The following is a 20350-nucleotide window of genomic DNA, read 5'->3' on the forward strand; positions in this document are numbered from 1 at the left end:
TGTTTTTTTACAGATGTATTCAGGATGCTACCACACCCACCTATTGCACAAATCCCTGTTGTCTTCCTGAGCAGCTCATTAAAGTTATTAGCAGGCTCCAAGACTGTTTTCAGCCTCCTCAAGAGTAGCTGGGCTTGTGGCTGGAAAGGCAGCAGCACCCTAAGAGTTAAACTGCAATGACCTGGAACAACACAGATCAAAAAAACCAGGAATTCGATACAGTTCAACATCTTCAGTGTACTTTGTTATTTACCATGCACAGCCTGTGCCAGCTGTAGCTGACCTTCTGTCTCAAGCTGTGAAGAAAGGACTGTATTTTGCACTTATGGGAACTTCTGTTTCAATATATCCCCATAGCAGCAACCTTCCAGCCTCCTCCCATGCCCACACCGTGCAAAATTGGTGATGCAGGCAGCACTTCAATGGAGTCACCACTGCTTGTCACCAGGACAAGCAGTGGCAGTAACTTCAGTGGGCAAACTGGGGAGATTTCCTTCACTGGCTTGGAAGGAGCAGCCCTCAAACAGTGCATCCCTGAGTGTATGGGAGTTTCAGCACATTTTGGATATTCCCATACAGCCATTATCTGGGGAGATACACTTAACAGAGCTGTTTTTCACTTGTCTCTTATTAGTGAACATTTGTGACTGCGTATAGGGAGTAGAACCCTGGAGAAATGGGGTCGTGGGAGAAGATACTGAACAGCTCTTCCGTGCCTCCTCTGTGTATTTAAAATTTGTGAAACCAAACAAAGCTTCCAGTTTCTTTTTTTTTTCTGGCAGATGAAGCGTTCCACAAACCCCAGGGAAGGCACAGCCACTCACAATGAAATTATTCCACAGGGCAGGTCTGCGGTTACCTGCTGTGCCTCACTCCAGAGCAGGGGCTGGAAAACACGGGTGGGATCAGACGCACTGCTGCTTCCAGCTGCTCTTGTGTCATGCGAAAATGTTATTGCTTTGAAAAATGTTATTGTTTCTAAATGAGCGGGGTATTTTTTTCCAGCTTCAGCCCACACTGCTGCTGAAGGCAGCGCTGCCACGTCCCCCCCGCTCCTTCCAATGACGGCACCGACCCGCGGGCGGCTCTCCGTCCCACCCCGGGCTCTCCGCAGGCAGCGGGAGGGCTGCTGACCTTCACAGCCCCCACGCACGGGAATTCTGCTGAGCCCGGCCATTTCACACATCTGCCTGAATTTCAGACGGGTTTTGCTGACTTGCCCTGTGCCGCCACCAGCGCGGGCGTGCGGTGGGCGAGCGAGCGAGCGAACGAGTGAGGGACAAGCAGAGACATCGCTCCGCGGGGCGCCCATCCTGCGGGACACACGGGGGCCGGGCCAGATCTCGCGGCGCAAAGCCGGGGCACAGCGGGACGGGTTGGTGCCACAGCTGCCTCCACAGGGGAGCGAAGCGCAGCGCGGGCCGTTCTCCCGGGGAGCCCCGCAGCAACCGGCGCGGGGCCCGCACCGAGCGGCCGCACTCGGCAGGGCCGGCCCGGCGGAAGGCGGCCCTCAGAGCCGGCACCGACGGCTCAACTCGCCCCGCCCACAAACCGCCCTCCCGCCCTCCTATTGGTCGCTTCCCCAGTAGGGGGCGTGGCGAAATAATACGTCACGAGATCGGCGCTCGCTGATTGGTGGCGGGGCGGCGGGCGGTCCCGCCCCCGCGGTCCCACGCGCGGCCGGGCCCGCCCGGCGGGTACATTGTGCGCGGGGCCGCGCCGGGCCCGCTCCGCGCTCCAGCCCCGCTCTCCGCGTCCCTGCCGCCCCGCGCTGGGGGCCTCGCTGCTCACGGGGATTTCGGCTCGGCCAGGCGACGGTGAGTGTGTTCCCCCCAGATCTGGGCTCACGCGCCGCTGGCAGATCCCCTGCGGGCACGGGGCTTGCTGGGGTTCGGAGCCGCGGGGGCCGGGATGTGCCGGCCCTCGGCGGGAGGGACCGTGCGTGCTGCCCCCGGTACCGGCCCGGGGCTCGCTGGGGCTTTGGAGCATCGTGTTCCATAGGCAGGAAGCGGCAGGAAAAGATATAGGGAGAGGAAGGTCTTTTCACCTCTAAAGAAAAAAAAAAGAAGAAAAAAAAAATTAAATCAGCTATTAATTTCATGAATGAGAAAGTCAGGTTTCATTGCTCTTTGCTTTTTATTTTCTTCTCTTTCGTCTCTATATATGTATATCTCAAAACTGTGCTCCAAGGGACACAACTTCCATGGCCTCTGATGAAATCAGTATTAAATCAGTTTGAACAAGCCTGTCTAGAGAAGTGAGCAGGTTTGTGTGAGTGACTGAGCTGAGCTGACAGAGGAGAAAAATAGTTCTTCCTCCTCTTCCTGTCCTCACAGGCCCCTTGGCATTTAAAAAAGTTAAAAGCCTGTTTGGTAGTTGGGTTTCCTAAATTTGTTTTGTCTTTATTTTCTTTATGTCTCCACTTGTGATTGTTGGGGTAGGGGTCTTAGACCAGCCAGACCAGTGCTTGGAAAATCTGCCCTCAGCTTTGCATAAGCAGACAGCTGAATGCTTCATACTGTTCCAGTGGACAGTCCAAGTGTCATGACTGCTCTGCTTTCCTTTCCTGGCAATCTCTGCCTGTGTTCTCTTGTGATCTGCTGGAGAGATTTCCTCAGCCAGGGTGCTGTGGGATTTTGTAGCCTTCCTCCAAACGTACCTCTTCCTCTCCAGGACAGATCCAGCGCCGCAAGAAAACAACAAGCAGCTCTGCAACCTTTATACTTTGACAATTTCCCTTGTGTTTCCTTCTTCCTTCCTGCATCTTGTGACACTTGTTTTTATTGAAGTTACCTTAGGAGCAGCCCGAGATGTGTAACACAGCCCATGTGTTGTGGTGGTGGCCAGCTGCTGCTGTTGGCTCAGCTGCCCTGGTGGCAGTCTCCGTCCAGAGTTCTGAGCTCTCCTCTGCTTTCTTGTCTCTGCCCCTGAGCTCTCCTCTGTGTTCTGCTCTCTGTCCATCTCTCAAACAGTCCTTAATGCTATAGGATCCTTTCTGGGGCCTCTCTGTTTTCCTGTCCTGTTTTCTGCTGCGAATCAAATCTTATCTGAAAACATATTTTGTCTCTTTTGTGTCTTTAACCCCAGCCATCTGCTCTGGCTTATCTTTGTGATAAGCCCAAGTAAAGCACTTGGGGAGAAGGCTTAGGTGGAAGTCTGCTCTGCAGCAGGAAGGTGTGGGGTGGCACAAGATTCTCAGAATTAAAAGCAGAGTGAAAATTGCTGCAGAATTGCACCATAATGTGGAGATGGGAGACTGTAAGCAGCTTCAGCACTGAAGAACTTAAATTTCCCATTACTTCTTGTTCATTTTCTCAAGTATTTGAGGATTGTTATCTGAAGTCCTCCTGCCTCAGCATGTGTGCAGAGTGTGGTATCCTCTCATGCTGTGTTTGGGGCAGGCTCAAGTAACTCAAGCAGGGAGGTTGGTGTCTCAGATGTGCTTTTGAGTTCAGGCCAGCTGAAAATGGTTTGATTGATGGAACAAGGCAAAATAAATTTGTGAAGGGGACAGATGACAAGATACTGTATAACATGTATTCCAAGTGTGTGAAAATGAGCATGAGTGTGATCCATGAGATGGTTCTTCTGGCTCTGGAGGGACATGGTCTGGTATGGAGATAAGGCGTGTGTGCACGCGTATCTGTGTGTACATATGCACATGTGAATTATGATAGCATTTTTGTCCCTATGGCTGTGACCAATCGTACCCAAAGCCTGCAGGAGTTCAGGTCCTTAGCAGTCAGGAGAAGTTTTAGGCAGTGTTTAGGGGGTGGAGGAGTGAAACAGGAAGGGCAGGATGTGGCCATCGGTGGAGGTGGGAGAGGATGGGCAGGGTTGCGAGGTGCAGATGGAAATGGCAGCATTACAAAAGAGTGCTGAGCAGTGCCTTGGCTTGGCCCTGAGCAGGTGGGGCAGGACAGGCAGAGCTGGCCCAGGGTGTCAGTGGCAGCCACGCTGTGCTCAGGGACTGTGGAAGGGGCAGCTTTGGAGCCCTGTCAGACCTGAGGGCTGGATTTACTCCTTTTCCACAGGCTGTAGTTGAATTGCAGTGAGTGTAGCTGGCACTGCTGCAAGCAGTGGCTGCAGGGATGCTGGCTGGGAAGCATTTAGCTGTAACAAGCCACCCAAGCCCCCTGGCCTGACCTTTAACCACCATCACATCGCTCTGTCTTTGCTTATCAGCTTTATATCCCCGCAGTGACTCTTACTATCACTCCAGCCAGAACAGACAGCTCTGTCTTTCCCCCATTACTTGAGCCTGGGAATGCTGCATGTCCCATAACCACTGTCTACTTGCTGACCATTAGGCTTTGCAAAGACTACCAGTTTTATATGATAGCCTGTCACATTGTGGTGAGGCAGATTTATTACTGTACCACACTGGCATTCACTCTGATGTGCTTGCAGTGTGTGCAGGATGCCTGGGGCAGCCTGGGCTGCTGCAGGGATGCCACAGTGGTGCAGAACTTGCAAGCTGAGTGCGTGGTTTGATGCTGTGTGAGTACCAAAATGGAGAAATCAGAAGTTTTTTTGTTCCTTCTGTCCAGAGCCAGAGGGCAATAAGCAAGCAATGTGTCAGTGCTTTACAATCCAGTTGGGAATGGAAGTCCCCCATGCCCAGCAGCAGGAGGGGCTAATCCCTTCAGGAGGCGTGAGGGCCTCCCATCTCCATGGCTCTGAACTCCAGCCAGAATTGCAAATGAGCAAACCAAACCTGGCAGTTGTACCATGATCTCCTGCCTGGCAGGGGAGTGGGGAAGGCAAAACAAAACCCCAGCTTAGCTGGCCAGGCCCAAAATTGAAATCCTGCCCTGACAGCAGGCAGGCAGACAGACCTGTTTGGTGTGAGCATCCGTGACAGGGCTTTTGGTCAGCCAGGCCACTGGAGCACTCAGCTCTGCCAGCCTCAGAGCTGGGAGAGTGGGAGGATCTCAATAAGATCTCTGGAGTCAGCAGCTGCTGTGGTTGTTCTGGCATTAATTTGATGTCTACCACATCTCATCTCCTAAACTCTCCCTGGGAAGTGGCATGTGGTTCCTCTGTGTTTGAAGTACCAAAGGCCTTTTGCCTTTGCAGCACATTAGCAAGTTTGGCTTGCTTGAAAAGGACTTTATCCTGCCCAGATGGGGCTGGGGTAGGTACTGCAATCAAGGAGACTGTTCCCATTCTGGAGCCTTTTTGGGTATAATTTGGAAGAGGGGATTGTGAACTCGCTTGCCTCCTCTGCAGCCCCCCATTCATCTTGCAAAGCGCCTGTGATTGATCTGGCAGAATGGGGTGTATTCACAAGCAGAGCTGGAGGGCAGCAGGAAGGACAAAACCCCACCACAGGCTCTGAAATGAATCACAGGCTCTGAAAAGATCCGCTGGGGTTAAGGCGTAGCAGTGAAAAGCTATTGTCTGGAGCCTGGACTGTGGCTAAAAGCATTATTTATCCCAATTTGGGTAGTGGTTGTAGGAGGGCGTGGTATTCCCAGGAACAGCAAAGCCAGTGTGCTTAGTGGTGAACATGAACTTTATTTGATTGTGTCACAGGTAGCTCAAGAAGCTTTTTGGATATCTCAGCTGCAGAGTAGCAAGTCCAGTACCTGATTTGCAAATGCAACTGCATGAATTGCATGCAAAGAGGATTTCCTACAGGTATTTTTATTGGGGTTGGAGCATGGTTTCCTTTGACTCAGATGAGTGCACGTCACAGATTTGAGGCACTACAGCTCCTTTTACCAGTCCTTTTGTGAAACAAAACAAGAATCTCACTAATTGGTTCAGCTTGGCAATAATGTTCTGATTTTCTCTCAAGTAAGTGGCATTTAGTAGATTCTTGTGGTGGCTGTAGGCTCAGAGTGGGGCATGGGTTTAAAGGGAGGAATGGTGGATACTGCTGAGGATGGGATATGAGAATATGAGCGGGATATGAAACTCAAACTGAGTTTCTGAGACTGAATTTCAAAATATTCAGATATGTACCCGGATCTTCTCCAGACAATCTGATTCCTGGAGCCTACAGAATTGGGCTTGGAAAACCTCCCAGTTTCTGTCTGAGCCAACAGAAGGAGCCTTTCACATGGTCTCTCTGTTTTCTGTCTAGGATGTACAGGCTAGACTAGGAAGTGAGAAAATGAGAAGAAATGATAACGATGCCTCCCATTCTCAAAGGTTGGGGCAGGATCGAAATTCTGCATTGGGGGGGATGGAGTCAGCTGCCTTTCCTTTGTTTGCCTATTTGCAAATCTGGTGAAACATCAAGAATTTGTCAGGAAGGGCAAATCCAGAGCGATACCCTCTGATTCACAGCAGTTACGTTGTCTGAATTCCAGCCTGCAAAATCCCAGGTGCATCTTTGCTGTGTTAGTCATCCTGAAGAGAACAGGAACAAATTTGGCTGACACAGGCAAACCACTAAATTCACTGGAATGGCTGGAGATGAACCCAGCCTGTAAGAGAGCAAAGTCTGCATGCAGACACACAGTGTGGACAGAGCAGAGGGCATGCCTGGGGGATGATGTAGTGAAGGTCCCGTGCTGCCCACCTGGCAGCAGCCCAGGCTCCACGCTCAGCAAGCGTGGTGCTGCACTAAATGCCAGGTGCAATTTTAATTCCTTTCATCTCAAGCACTCTTGACAGAAGAGCATTATTAGTGTTGAGCATTTCAAGCAGCTCCAAGCTGTGTACCTGATAGTCTGCTGTGTTGTGCAAGGACAGGAAAATCATCAGAAAACATCTTCACATTTGTTCCTTCCCCTTTCTTGTTTTTTATGTCTCTCCCCCACCATCCTTTCCTGTTTTCTTTTGGTTTTTTTCTGCTTTTGAAGCTCAAGCTGCCTCTGAGTACGTGAATGCCTGCATGTAACAGATCCCCTTGCTCAAACCTTTTGATGGTCTCCAGTGCTGGGAAATTGCATCTGAAACACAGCTGTATCTGGCTCTGTGTTTGACAGCGTGTTGCCTCACTGCTCTTTCTCCTAAGCAGTTTTGCAAGGAGCTCTTCCGTGTGAAGACAACACAGTAGGTGACTTTTCTATTTCTACTTTGCTACTCTCTACAGTAAAAAGGGAGAAATTGGTTATATAGCGGTAATTTTGGCCTTGGATAATGCTGCTGGCCTAAGCACCAGGTGGTGGAGTCCATGAGAGCACTGGAAAGGTACAGATATTTGGGATAAGAGAACAGGCACATTACTAATTAAAAGAGAATTGAAGCCACCGCTTTCAGAGAGAAGTTAAACTTTGACTGAGTTCAAGACAGTGTTTCACCCAACAGGGCTGATACTGTGAGATGGAGAGCAAATAAAGATGAATCTTTTGCCTGCTGTCGCTGGCCATTCCAGGTGGGTCTGCTCTGATTTGGAAGGGGTGTCTGTGTGTTGTAGTACAGCCCATGCATACAGGGCCCATGTGGCTTCTTGGGAATTAAACTCTGCTGTAGTTTGAGCAGCTTCATCCAGGTCTTCTAAGCTGAGCCAGCAAGGAACCTTACTGCTTATTTATTTACTTATTTACAGCTTTAAATAGTTCGTGGTTGAGTGGAGCAAAAAGAAATGTGTTCTGCTTGCTGCTTCTCTCATGGGCGAAACAGAAAGTGCCAGTTTTGGATCATGGGACTTGGGGTCTTTGTTGTTGTTTAGCCAGCCTTATGATCCTGGGAGAACATTCATAAATCCTGTGGTTTTGTTCTTCTAAGCAGAAATTATCCTTGATCCCCTGAAGTCCCACTGGAAGGCATATTAATCACTCTCAAATCTTGTCCTCTTGAAAGCAAGCAGGATCTCAGTTGGTGATTCCCTGCAGGTAGTGAATGAAATTGGAGATTTGTGGAGAGCCTTGGTTTGAGATTGAGGGGGAACCCCAAACCTGGCTAATTATAGTTCATAGCCTTTCTGAGCTGTCCTCTCATACACAGGCAGTTCTTTTGTGATTGGGGACAGGGCCTGATACAGCTTCAAAATACCTGTCTAAGAGGCGCTTGGATTTTTCAGGAGTTGGTAGAGTGTCTCCTGAGGTTCTCTAAAGGACATTCCAGCAGGGCTCTGGAAGGGTGACCCATCAGCCTGGGAGGGAAAGTCCTCTCTGAAGTGTGATTTGTAGGAAGCAGAAGGCACCTGGACAGGAGAGCTGTGGTTCTTCATGTGGGGAGTTTGGCCAGCTCTCTGCTTTTGTTTTTCCCCTTGTTCTCTTTGCAAGCTTTGTCCTGTCCAGAGAGACTGCTGGGGCGTTTTCTTCATGAGCTGAGATTTGAGGGGTCTTTTTTTCTTGAGCCAACTCCTTCCCTCTTTCAGGATTGCTGTCTGCCCTGTCTGGATGAGTGGAAGGATTTTCAAAGCAACCTTATCTTGCTCTGCTGGAAAAAACCTGTCTTTCCCATCCTGGCTGCACAAAGGCTGCAGACAGCCAGGGGAATACTTCAGCCAGCAGACAGCATTGGATAGCTGTCAAAAAGCTGATGCCCCTCTGCCCTCATCCATATGGAAGAAGGATTATTATCTGCCTCTGTGTGCAGTAAGATCCCTTTAAAAGGTTATGCAGTAGATACTTATTTTTTCAATAACTGCCTTTCGAGGGAAAATAAATGAATGCAGCATGGAGAAATTCAAGCCCCGGTTTGTTCAGGTCATGCCTTCTGCTGTTCCCATTGACGTGGCTGCTCCACAGCAGCTTCCTGCATGATGGAAGATGCAGCTGGGAGCTCTGATAACCCCCAGGCTCTTGCAGAGCAGGTGGGAGCTTGGCAAGGGCCACTGACAGGTTGCTTTGTGTGAAGTACTCCTCATTCAGAGTGGTTCTGCTTTTTCTCTTTAGCTCAGTAGTTGGGTGAGGTGGTTGGTAGGGGCCAAATCATGCTCTGCAGGCGTCTGCTTCAGAGAAGTGCACATGTCACAGGTCCAGCCTGCTCATGGCTGCAGTTAAACATGGCTTAAACCGAAGCACTTCTGTGCACATCGTGAAATTATAGAAGACACTTTGCCTACAGGCTTCTGAGGTTTATCAGCTGCTATATTTTGGAAGAAATGTGCCAGATGAAGTAGCTGCTGCCTGCAGTTTCTGTTTGTCTGATATGGCTGAGATGATGCCAAGGTCTCTGGTAGACTGAGGGGAGTTTATGAGGGGAAGGATTAGTGTCTGCCACTTTTCTGCTTGTGCCCAGCTATGGCAGGATCCAAGAAGCCCTCAGAAAAAGCTGTTTGGGTGTTGCTGAAAACCACAAGCAAGGCTTTCTGGTGAGATGGTTGCACCCCTGAGCTCAGGGGCTGCTTTAGTTTCAGTTTAATGGTCTGTCTAGCCCTGCTTGTCTGTGACCAGTGGCAGCCAGTGTCATAACCCCACTCAGGAGAGGCCAAGTAAAGGGGCTGGGACTGTGGCCTCTTCAGCTTTCAGAATTCCAGCTGTGCTGGGAGTCAGTCGGTGCCTGTAGTGAACATGATAGAGCAGTGCTGGGAACTGGACTGCCAGTTTATTCCCTGGATATTTTTCAGTAGTTATAAGATAGAAATATTATTTGCCTCCAAGTTCCCTGGGATAGATATTTGATGCTGGAAGCCTGAGATTTGAAATATATGTGTGTGTGTGCACATGTGTGATATATGTATGTGTCCTTATGTGTACGTATATATAAAAAATGGCTTTGCTGCAGCTTTTATATAGACATTTCAATTTCTAAATGACCTGCTCCTTCCACTCTGAGTAGGTGCTTTTAATCTTAGTGTCAGAAAAATCATTGCTGCCTTCCGCAGTCTCTGTGTTTGTTTCCATAGCTATCCTATATAAATTGCTTCTTTTTTTTTTGTGCATAAGCAAATCAAAGGTTAACACTGAATAGTTGACCTGAGCTGTGAGAAAAGAAAGTCGTAGCAGTGGCAGGGTGGTTTCTGAGGTTGTAGGAATAGGAACCTAAATCAATAGCTTTTAGCAGGCTCATAAATGTTTCATTTGTATTCCTCACTTCGGCATTGACATGGGAATCCAAATAACCCCTTAAATTAGTGTTGTTCCTGCGCTGGGTGTAGATGTTGGAAACATTTCCTTCAGATGCACTTCAAAGTGCTGTTCCATAATGGCATTTTCCTTCCTGTTTTGGAGCCTTGGTTCTGCACGGCCTCCAGTCACGAGTGAAATGAGCTTGTCAGCCTCTATCCCAGGCTGCCAGAGTTTGGGCCATGGATATGGACATATCCCACCTGACTGCCCACATCAGTGTTCCTGCCCTCACTCGGAGGCTGAGCAGGACTTGTGGCTGCTTGGGCAAGCTGTTGTTTCTGCATGGAGAAGCACAGAGGCTTCTCCCTGGACCGTGACACAGCCCTGAGGAATGAGTGAGGCCTTGAGAAGACCAACCTCGATAACTCTTGACAGCGGGTGGGGAAGGAGCAACATGCCCACAGCTGTTTGTCTAATTCAGACTCTCTTGGAGGTGCTGGAGAAGCAGGGGCAGGAAGCTCGTGAGCAGAGCCTGAGTCAGGCAACTTATCTGGCCATCTGCCTCCTGAGGTCATCCACCCATGGAGTGTGGGAGGGTTGAGAAGCTCCAGGTCACTGCCAGGTCAAGGCTGTGACCTGCCAGCAGCCAGGGAGCATGGTGGCCATTCTCTCAGCATTTTGTGGTTTCCCCCAAGACCCCAGCGCTGGTTGAGGAGGACTGGGCTCATCTGCAGACCTTGTGTTTATAGGCTGGAGTGACCCTTGAGAAATGCCAGCTTGTGAAGAGCAAGTTAAAAAAAAAAAGACCATCCAACCAACATTAACAAAAAGAACCCATCTAAAAAGCCTTCCCCAACTGTCTTGTCTAAACAATTCAGTGACTGGAGTGAAGGTTGACCCCCTTTTGATTTTTTCAGGTTCATTTTTCAAACCTCAGGACGAGTTCTGTATTAACTTTCTTCTGTAAGAGAGGGCTGTGCATGTGTATCTGTCTGTCTGCTTTAGTTACATGGGAAGCAAAATACAGCTGGCTAAAGTATTTTGGAGTAAATGACTTGGATTTTATCATCTAGGTAGTATTAATTTAATTAGTCCAAAGGGGTTTTCTTCTGCAAGCAAGGATTGGTATCAGGTAGCACTTAAGTGAAATAGTAGCTAATAAAAGCCTTGTGTTTGATTCTGCCTGTCTGGTAAAAAAACATAATTTATGTCTTTCTTTTGTCTTATTCTGAATAGAATCTGTCCTGAAAAATGTTTAAGTCACATGAGGTGTCTGGTGAGTTTTGTAATCAAAAAGTACAACAAATGGGTTTGGTAAAATCAGTTCAAACTTTTGGCTTCTGCTGGTAATTAAATATTTGTAAATAAAACCTGTAGCAGTTGCTTTTCCTAAACCTGCAGTAATCTACATGAAAATCAGAAGCCAAACATAATTTCTGCTGAGCCAAGAACAGACCAATGCCCTTTATCCTGGATAGTCTGCTCTCTCTATACTGTTTTCTAAGGAAAAATAACTCTTCTGCGGTTTGCCAATACCCTCTGGGGGCTGTTGAAACAATCTACACCAACTTTGGGGTTTGATTGCCTCACTTTGTTGCTCCTTTGTTGAAACCAAAGCAGAATTTCCCCCTTCACCCCACTCTGCTTTCTCGCCCTGTTCAGCCTGAGTTAAATTTTTTGGAGGATGAGAGGGTGCAGGAGGAAAGGGTTCAGGAGCCACAGGGATGTGACCTGGAGCTTTGAGATCCACTGTACCAGGGTTGGATAACTAATGCATGTGTTCTCCATGCCTTACATCAGGACAAGGGAATGACAGTTTCTCCATTTGTCTCCCTGCAGGCAAGAGCTGTGCCACCATGTCCGTCAGCGTCCACGAGAACCGTAAATCGCGCACCAGCACCGGCTCCATGAACATCTTGCTTTTCCACAAGGCCTCCCACCCGGACTGCGTCTTGTCCCACCTGAACACCCTGCGCAAGCACTGCATGTTCACCGATGTCACCCTCTGGGCAGGGAACAGGTCGTTCCCGTGCCACCGGGCAGTGCTGGCTGCCTCCAGCAGGTACTTCGAGGCCATGTTCAGCAACGGCCTCCGGGAGAGCCTGGATGACGAGGTGAACTTCCATGACAGCCTCCACCCGGAGGTGCTGGAGCTACTGCTGGACTTTGCTTACTCCTCTCGGATCATTATCAACGAGGAGAATGCTGAGTCCCTCCTGGAGGCTGGGGACATGCTGCAGTTCCACGATGTCCGCGATGCAGCGGCAGAGTTCCTGGAGAAGAACCTCTACCCTTCCAACTGCCTGGGCATGATGCTGCTCTCGGATGCTCATCAGTGCCGGCGGCTCTACGAGCTCTCCTGGAGGATGTGCCTGGTCAACTTTGAGACTGTTCACAAGAGTGAGGACTTCAACAACCTTTCCAAGGACACTTTGCTGGACCTCATCTCCAGTGATGAGCTGGAAATCGAGGATGAAGAAAAGGTCTTTAAGGCTGTCATGCAGTGGGTGAAATACGATCTGGATGAGCGGAAGGCTTATCTCCCAGAACTTCTGAGGAATGTTCGTCTGGCTTTGCTTCCTTCTGAATGCCTCAAGGAAGCCTTGGCTTGCGAGGACTTGATCATGGTGGATGAAAGGAACAAGCTTGTCCTGGATGAAGCTATTCAGTGCAAGAAGAAGATCCTCCAGAATGATGGGGTGGTCACCAGCCTCTGTGCCAGGCCTCGTAAAGCTGGGCACACATTGCTGATCCTGGGAGGACAAACCTTCATGTGTGATAAGATCTACCAAGTGGATCACAAAGCAAAGGAAATTATTCCCAAAGCAGACCTGCCAAGTCCACGGAAGGAGTTCAGTGCCTGTGCCATTGGCTGCAAAGTGTACATCACTGGAGGCAGGGGCTCAGAGAATGGGGTCTCCAAAGATGTTTGGGTTTATGACACTGTGCATGAGGAATGGTCCAAAGCTGCCCCAATGTTAATCGCTCGGTTTGGGCATGGCTCAGCCGAATTGGAAAACTGCCTGTATGTGGTTGGTGGACACACTGCAGTAGCCGGAGTCTTCCCTGCATCCCCTTCAGTTTCCTTGAAGCAAGTAGAGAAGTATGACCCCATATCCAACAAGTGGATGATGGTGGCTCCGTTGAGAGATGGAGTGAGCAACGCCGCGGTGGTGAGCGCCAGGCTGAAGCTCTTTGTCTTCGGTGGGACCAGCATCCACCGAGACATGGTGTCCAAAGTCCAGTGCTACGATCCAGCTGAGAACCGGTGGATGATCAAAGCCGAGTGCCCGCAGCCCTGGCGCTACACGGCGGCCGCTGTCCTGGGCAGCCAGATTTTCATCATGGGGGGAGACACGGAGTTCACGGCAGCCTCCGCCTACCGCTTCGACTGCGAGACGGACCAGTGGACGCGCATCGGGGACATGACGGCCAAGCGCATGTCCTGCCACGCCCTGGCCTCAGGCAATAAACTCTATGTGGTAGGAGGGTACTTTGGCACCCAGAGGTGCAAAACGCTGGACTGCTACGACCCCATGTCAGACACGTGGAACTGTATCACCACGGTGCCTTACTCGCTCATCCCCACAGCTTTTGTCAGCACCTGGAAGCACTTGCCCTCGTGATGAGGGGCAGGGCCTGGGGACTTGTTTCCAGGAGGTCAATGAAGGTAAGGGTCTCCTCCTCTTAAATTGAAAATTACTGTCTTGCCTCAATTGTATCTCCACACACCATGATGAAGCCACAGGCGCTCATGAAGTCATTTTTTTATGAGAAGGGAATGTTTAAAAGTGGGATGTGGAGTCAGGAAAGAATAACCAGCTCAGCAGTGCTCTAGTCTAACTCTAGATAGTTACTAGGGTTCTTTTCTTTCCAGATGATCCTCCCAGGATCTTAAGAGCTACATCTACATAGATGGTTGGGGCTCCTCTCCCTCTGTTCCAGGGTAGCTGGATGTACCAGCCTCACCCTTCTGGTGGGGGGTGGATGGGCAGATGATCCACACCTGCTCTCACCATGGAATACATCCTGTTCCCATGCAGTTAAGGGAGTTAAGGTTCCTAAAAACATTTGTATGTGACTCCTGAGAGATACCAGGGCAACAAGTGCTTTGGAATATCTTAGTAGTTTGATATTTACTGATTTTCTGGGTGATGTATTTAAAACTGATGAATATACAGGCAAGTGACCCTTGGAATGTCAGCAAATCCTGGTTCTCTTTTTATGCTCTCTATTTACATTTCAGTGGGTAGCAGAAGCAAAAGCGCAGAAGCCATGGTGCATTTGATGGTCTTGGTGTTTATTTATCATCCAAACAGTTGCTTGTTAAATCAGAACTTCTGAGACTTCTGTGTCAGACCTGAGTGGGAGGGAAGGGGTTTTGTAACCAGAAGAAGAATGTTTTTATCAGTGTTTTGGGTTGTGTGAGAATAAGAAAGTTGGTGCAAACCCATGATGTTGTGTCTCATTCTGGTGCTCCAGTTTTCTCTTGCTCAGGGAAGGTGCTCCTACAGTGCCCCTGGGACAGGGTTTCTCCTTTCTCCTCCCCAGTGGGGTGTTTGGTTGCCATTCTGGTTGTCAGTGTGGATCCACAGGGCTTTACATGTCCTCACCAACCTGTGCTGAGATGCAGCTGGCCTGGCACTTCTGAACTTGCATTGTGAAAGCAGATAGTAATACAGGCAGCACTTAGATAGCATCACCTTCCTAGGAAGTCAGTAACATGTCTGCTAGCTCAGTGTGCAGGTTTCTCAGTGCCAGCAGCACACACAGCCCTGCTTTGGTGGTTGCAGCCTACATCCCAGCCAGCTGCAGGAGCTGGGAAACCCACACTATGGGTGTGGGATTGACAAGCTTCACTTACAGTTTTATTTGGAAAGTGGGGACTGACTGCGGGGAGGGAAATTCTTCCACAGACTCATCAGAATCCACTTCACTTAATACAGGCAAGAAGGAATGCTGCCCAAACCCTCTAACACCCTCTCACTTCCCTGCTTTCCACTTGGTGTGGTTGGTGTGCCTGGGAATCGCCCAGTGGGTGAAATTGCTGGCACCTCCCAGTGATCATCTTTTTTGATGCCAGATGGAAGCCAAGGAGGAGTTCCTGGCATATAACCCAGGGCATTACGCTGGCCTTTGTGAAACACCTGGTTTTAACATGGGTTGGACCACCATGAGGGCAGGGCAAGAGTGGAAAGGGTTAAAATGAGACCTTAAAGTGTTCTCAACTGTAAGATAATGGCCTTTCCAAATTCTCCTCCTCAGGCGTTGCCTAGCATCTGTCACAGTGGCTCAGTAATCTAATTAACTGTCACTCGGCTATTAAATATTGCAGCGAAGACTGTGAGGACTCCATCATTTTCAGCTCAGGTCAATGGGGCCTCCCTTTAAGAGCCATCCTAGAGCTGACAGTTAATTTTCTCTGGTAGCAGATGCAACTGAATATTAAAGCTCAACACCAGCCACATGGCTGGGAGAGGGAGTTGGGGGTAGTTTGAGATGGGAGTCGGTTCCTCAGCCACTGAATAAGAAACAGTCATCAAAGTCACGGTGATGTTATTTTCCTCTCCTACCTTTTTACCTCCCTACTGTTTTTGGGTTGTTCAGACCTGGCAAATAGCTTTGTGGGGGTTGTATTGATACTGCTTTCCCCCCTGTAATTGGGAGCCTGACATAAGCACAGAAAACTAGAAACTGCAAATAAAACTGGTGAAAAGTCACTGTGTGAGGGTTTTGTGTGCTTTTTTGGCTCTGCCTCCAGTCTTCGGTTAAAAGAACTATTTAAAATACATGCAAGCTCTTGCCAGAAAGAATGTCTGTCCACGTGATTTTTCTAGAGTAGTATTTTTTTTTTAGTAAGTTTTATTTCATTTAGTGAGTGAATGTCCCTGATGTGCACATGCTGCCCATGCTGCAGCAGCCACATCCCACGTGCCTTCCTTGGCTGTCCTGGCTGTGCAAAAACTAGGCTTGGGAGCTGGGATAACTGGCTGTAGGATCCTATGATCCCGTTCACCCTACTGTCCTATTGCAGGTCTGGCTGAGGGGTTTTCTGGTTTGCGGCTCCCACCATGGAAGGTCTCTGCTCAAGCACCTGATTTGGTCCTTGTAGGATCCCTCTTCAAGTAGGGATGCCCAGAAGGCAGGCTGGCCAGTACTTGCCCAGTTTCCTATGGAACTGCCTGTTCTTGGAAAAACTCAGGAGCAGCCACCCCTCAGAGCAGAGCAAGGTGGGCTGGTGGGAAAAGGCCTGGGCAATCACATGGCAGGAGACAGTACTTTGTCCTCATGGGAAAAACAACCTCCTGCCCATAAACTGGTCCCTGAAACCCAAATAGCCTGTCCTTGACAAATGTTGGTCATAAACCACCCAGCCTGCTTTTCCTGTGAAGCATAAAACTGATCAGCTGGAAATGCTTCCTCGAGGGCATGGCCTTCGCCCTTCCCAGACGGAGCGGGGACACGTTTCAGCAGAGGTCCCAGCCCTGCTGCCAGGGAGGCCGTGTGACATTAATTTAGTGCTTATTGCCCACAGTTAATTCCAGGGATCAAGTGTGATTAGCAGTATGAAATGTGAAAGCCTCATCCCCTCCCTCCCGAGGTGGTGGAGCCATAGGGGAGGCAAAACATGACAAATGAGCACTAGGCTGATAGAGTGTCTGTGTTGATAAGGACCAGCACAGCCCAGCCCAGGGGAGGGTGGTGGGTGGTTTGTCACAGAGCTGTGCAGAGACAGTTGATGGGGACATCTCAACCCCTCCCCAGAGGTGACTTCAGGCAGCACCAGGAACAGGTTCTCCAAGCTGCCTGTCTCCACATTAAAGTGGCTTCTCCACACTATCTGTCCTGTGTGACACTCATTTTCACGAGGCAGAGTCACTGATGGGCGTGATTTCAGATTTCATGGTCCAGCCAGGGAAGGTGAATTGGAAAGGGGAGCCACTGTGTCCCTCTGTGCTGCCTCCTGAGCCTCAAATTCTCTCCTGGGGTGGAGATGTTGGAGTTCCCATCTCCAAACAAACAGGACAACCCAAACCCCATAGCATCGAGAGCCAGGGCTTCCCCTGCCCAGAGGTTCCTAATCAGGTGCTTTTTAGTTGTTGAGAACTCTCCTCACAGTCTGGACTGTAGGGAGCAGAGGCTGGTGGCTGGGCACTGCTCAGGGACTGATTCCTGGGGCACATCAGAAGCTCAGAGTTGATTTTGTGGCTTCCACTGGAGCCCTTTGGTGTGTGTTTAGCTCCCATGAGGGCTGAGGGTGGCAGCAGCAGCTGGTGCCTGCCTTTGGGTGGGCACTGAGTGACTCAGGCTGAAGGGTTTTGAGGCTGTTCTGGCACCTGAAATCTGAGCTTTGGCCCCTGAGCTCCTGCAAAGATTTAGGCCACGAGCCAGGCCCTGAGCTGTATTCCAGCACCGCACTCACACTAGGAACTGGGTCAGTTCCATGGCTTTTCCTGGTTATTATATTACAGCTTAGATAACAAGCCTTTTGCGAAGACACTTTTACAGCTGCCTGGTGTGGCTCCCACGTGCTTTCACCTTGCAGCATACATCATTCCCAGCTCCATCCACGGAGCCCTGCTCACAGAAAGGCACCTTCCCATGCCAAGACCTGTGTACCTGCAAAGAACAGCCCAAAAAAAACTCAGGATATCTCCTGGCTCCTAGAGGCTGCTGCTCACCTGCATGCTGCTGGGGTGGGTGGTTCCTTGCAACCTGCTGGAATTCCTGGAACCGAGTCACAGCTGGTTTCTCCCGGTGGCTCCTAGGGAAACTCATTTGCATGTGTATAATAGGGAGGCCGGATAAACAGGGATTGCAGTTTTTCTGCCGCTGCTGCTCTTTCCATGTGGCTGGTTGTCTCTGAAGCCAGTTTATCAGGCAGTGTTGGAAGGGAGTGGCTGGCCTGGGGAGGAAAGTCGATGAAAATCAGGCTTTTCCTAACCCTGGGCAGATGGAAACATGTGCAGTCTGAGCTTGGCCCCAGACTGTATTAATCAACCCCTTGGAAATGTCAGTGATACGGATGTTTTTGGAGGAACCTGTGGAAAAAGAGAAAAAGGGTCTTTTTGTTTTGTCTGTTCCAGTTTTTGGGCTCTCCTCTCTGCCCTAAAAAAAAAAGACGATGAAAACTTATCCTTCAATTTTTCATTCCCTTATCATATCCTCTGAAGTTTGCTACCTGGCTCTGAGCCCTCCCCAGCTGAAGACTCCTCTCCTGTCCTGCACAAGCAAAGGTTACCCCAACTCCTAAAGAAACCAGCTGCTTTTCACCTCAGGGAGTTGGGATGGGGGTTACCCTGTGTGGGCTGAGCTGAGCATCACACCAGTTAATGAGCTTTCTCTTTCCTTCCCCAGATGCCAGAGTCACGTCCATGTCCCCTCTCTTGTGGCTGGAGCCAGCACAGTGACCAGGAGCCTCCTGTCCTCCCGCACAGGACGCCGAGGCAGCTTCCACATCCCTTCGTGACACCAGGAGTGGGAGGCACAGCTGAAGCCCCACTGCCAGCATCACACCAGGGGGTCACCAAGGGCTACCCAGCCCCACCACTGGTCACTGGCCACTGTGCAGGGATGGAGCCGAGAGCACTGCCTTGCTGGGCTGGGCACAGGGATGGCTCTGTGGGCTCCTCTGGACAACAGGGCTGTGGAGATGGAGGCTGCATCCCTCAGCAAACATGGCTGGGTAGCCCTTTTTGTTACTCAGCTGGGGGTTTAAGAGATATTAATATGTTTTTCTCTAAGGCAGTGAACTTGCCGTTGGCAGTGCTTGCTGCTTGGGTGACTTGGAAGTGTTTGTTAAAGGGAATAAGGTGAGAGCATCTGGCTCTCCCCATCCTCTGGCCATTTCATAGAGGCAATGGCTATTGAATTATTAAAACATAGGAGCTTGGGATGGCTGCCAGCAGCACCATGTACTGTGACAAAACAGGGCAGATGCGTTTTGGTTTGTACTTTGGGCCTTTTAAATTTTTTCCCCCCTCTTTCTGCTGTGATTAGGTCAGAGGCCGGGTAGCTCCCCACACACAGCTGCTGGGAAGAGCACAGGGCTCTGTTAGTGTGCCAAGGCAGCAGCACCACTGCTGAGATATTCCCCAGATAAAGCCCACTGCATGCTCAGAGCCAGTCTGCTGAGCTTCCCTGCGCGTGGGTGAGGCTCTCATCAGCACAGGAGCAGAAAAAGGAGTGCAGTGGGGAATGCTCGTGCCTTGGGAAGGGGCACCTTGGCTGCAGCAAGGCCTCGGAGGGAGAGCAAGAGGATTAGGGTGACATTTCAGGGTGGGCTCCCCCTCCTTCCTGCTGCACCCCACACCCTGGCTTCCCCTTGGTGAGCATTTCTGACGGCATGCTGCCTGCCAGCAGCTGGGCTCAGGCTGCCCCAGGTTATCCACACACACTGGCTGCCAACTGTGTTTGGGATTATGCATCCAAGAGCTGTCAGCCCGAGCCATTCCTCATTTTGCTGTGGAGCAAAGCACGTGGATTTCAGCTGTCAGTACAGGGATGCAGCTCCCGACTGGCTGCTGCCGAGGACTGGTCCTGCACTGCCCCAGCATCCTGCTTCCCTGCACAGCAGATCTCCAGCTTCTCCAGGCTCACCTCTCGCCCCTGGATGAGGCTGGGCTGTAGCCTGGCCAGCTGAATGATGCAATGCCATGAAAAGCCTTGACACAGCTTCAAACAGCAGAGGTCTTTTCGGAGCAGCGGGTGCCGTTGCTGCCGGGAAGAACACACGTTCCGCACAGCCAGTCTGCCATGAGCTGGATGACGTTTATTTACATCTTCTAGGCTTTTTTCTTTCTTTTTTTTTTTTCCCTTCAGCTGCTTGTGAACTTTAATAAAAATGATGATCTGGGAAACTGTTTGTGTGTTTTTCACAGGAGTCTTCATTCAGAAGTTGGATTTAGGTCTAATAACAGGGCCGAGGACTAATAACAGGGTTGGCACTCTGTGGGGTGGTTCACAAACAGCCTCCAAAGCAACCAGCCCAGCTGTAATTATTATTGCTTCAGTGCTTGGGAAACTGAGGCACAATGTCAAGTGTCTTGTCCAAGGTTAATGGTAGATCTGGGAATTAAATCCAGGGCTCCTCATGTCCTGGGGACATCATGTGGCTCTCTGTTCTGCAGCTGCTCTCACTCAGCTCGTCCATGCCATGGTTTCAGGAGAACTTGCAAGTCTGCAGTCCTAATAACACCTGCCAAATAGGTTGAGAGGCCCAGTGCAGACACAGCCATATTCCTGCAGGGAAAGCCAGTAATTTCTAAGGAAGACAAGAAGAATTCATGCTTCTGTTTTCCTTATTTGCCTTCTCTTGGCTGCTGCAGCTCCCAAGAAAGGGGCCTTTAGACAGGAGAGATGCACTTCCCAGCTGGAGCTCCTTTCCACGCTGCTCTTTGTGTGCATCTCCCCATCCCAGAGGAACACACAGAGGC

The 20350-nt window shown here is 50.1% G+C and overlaps 1 protein-coding gene across 1 annotated transcript; it reads left to right on the forward strand.

Moving 5' to 3' along the window:
• Positions 1-1660: 1660 nt before the first annotated feature.
• On the forward strand, positions 1661-19765 carry KLHL25 (kelch like family member 25). Its single transcript, XM_039723283.1, has 3 exons — positions 1661-1817; positions 11754-13584; positions 18273-19765. Exon 2 carries the CDS (start codon positions 11771-11773, stop codon positions 13538-13540), a length of 1770 nt encoding a protein of 589 aa, XP_039579217.1. The 5' UTR covers positions 1661-1817; positions 11754-11770; the 3' UTR covers positions 13541-13584; positions 18273-19765.
• Positions 19766-20350: the final 585 nt, after the last annotated feature.

This window comes from Passer montanus, unplaced genomic scaffold, assembly GCF_014805655.1.
Source record: "Passer montanus isolate IOZ18808 unplaced genomic scaffold, ASM1480565v1 scaffold5, whole genome shotgun sequence".
Lineage (NCBI taxonomy): Eukaryota > Metazoa > Chordata > Aves > Passeriformes > Passeridae > Passer > Passer montanus.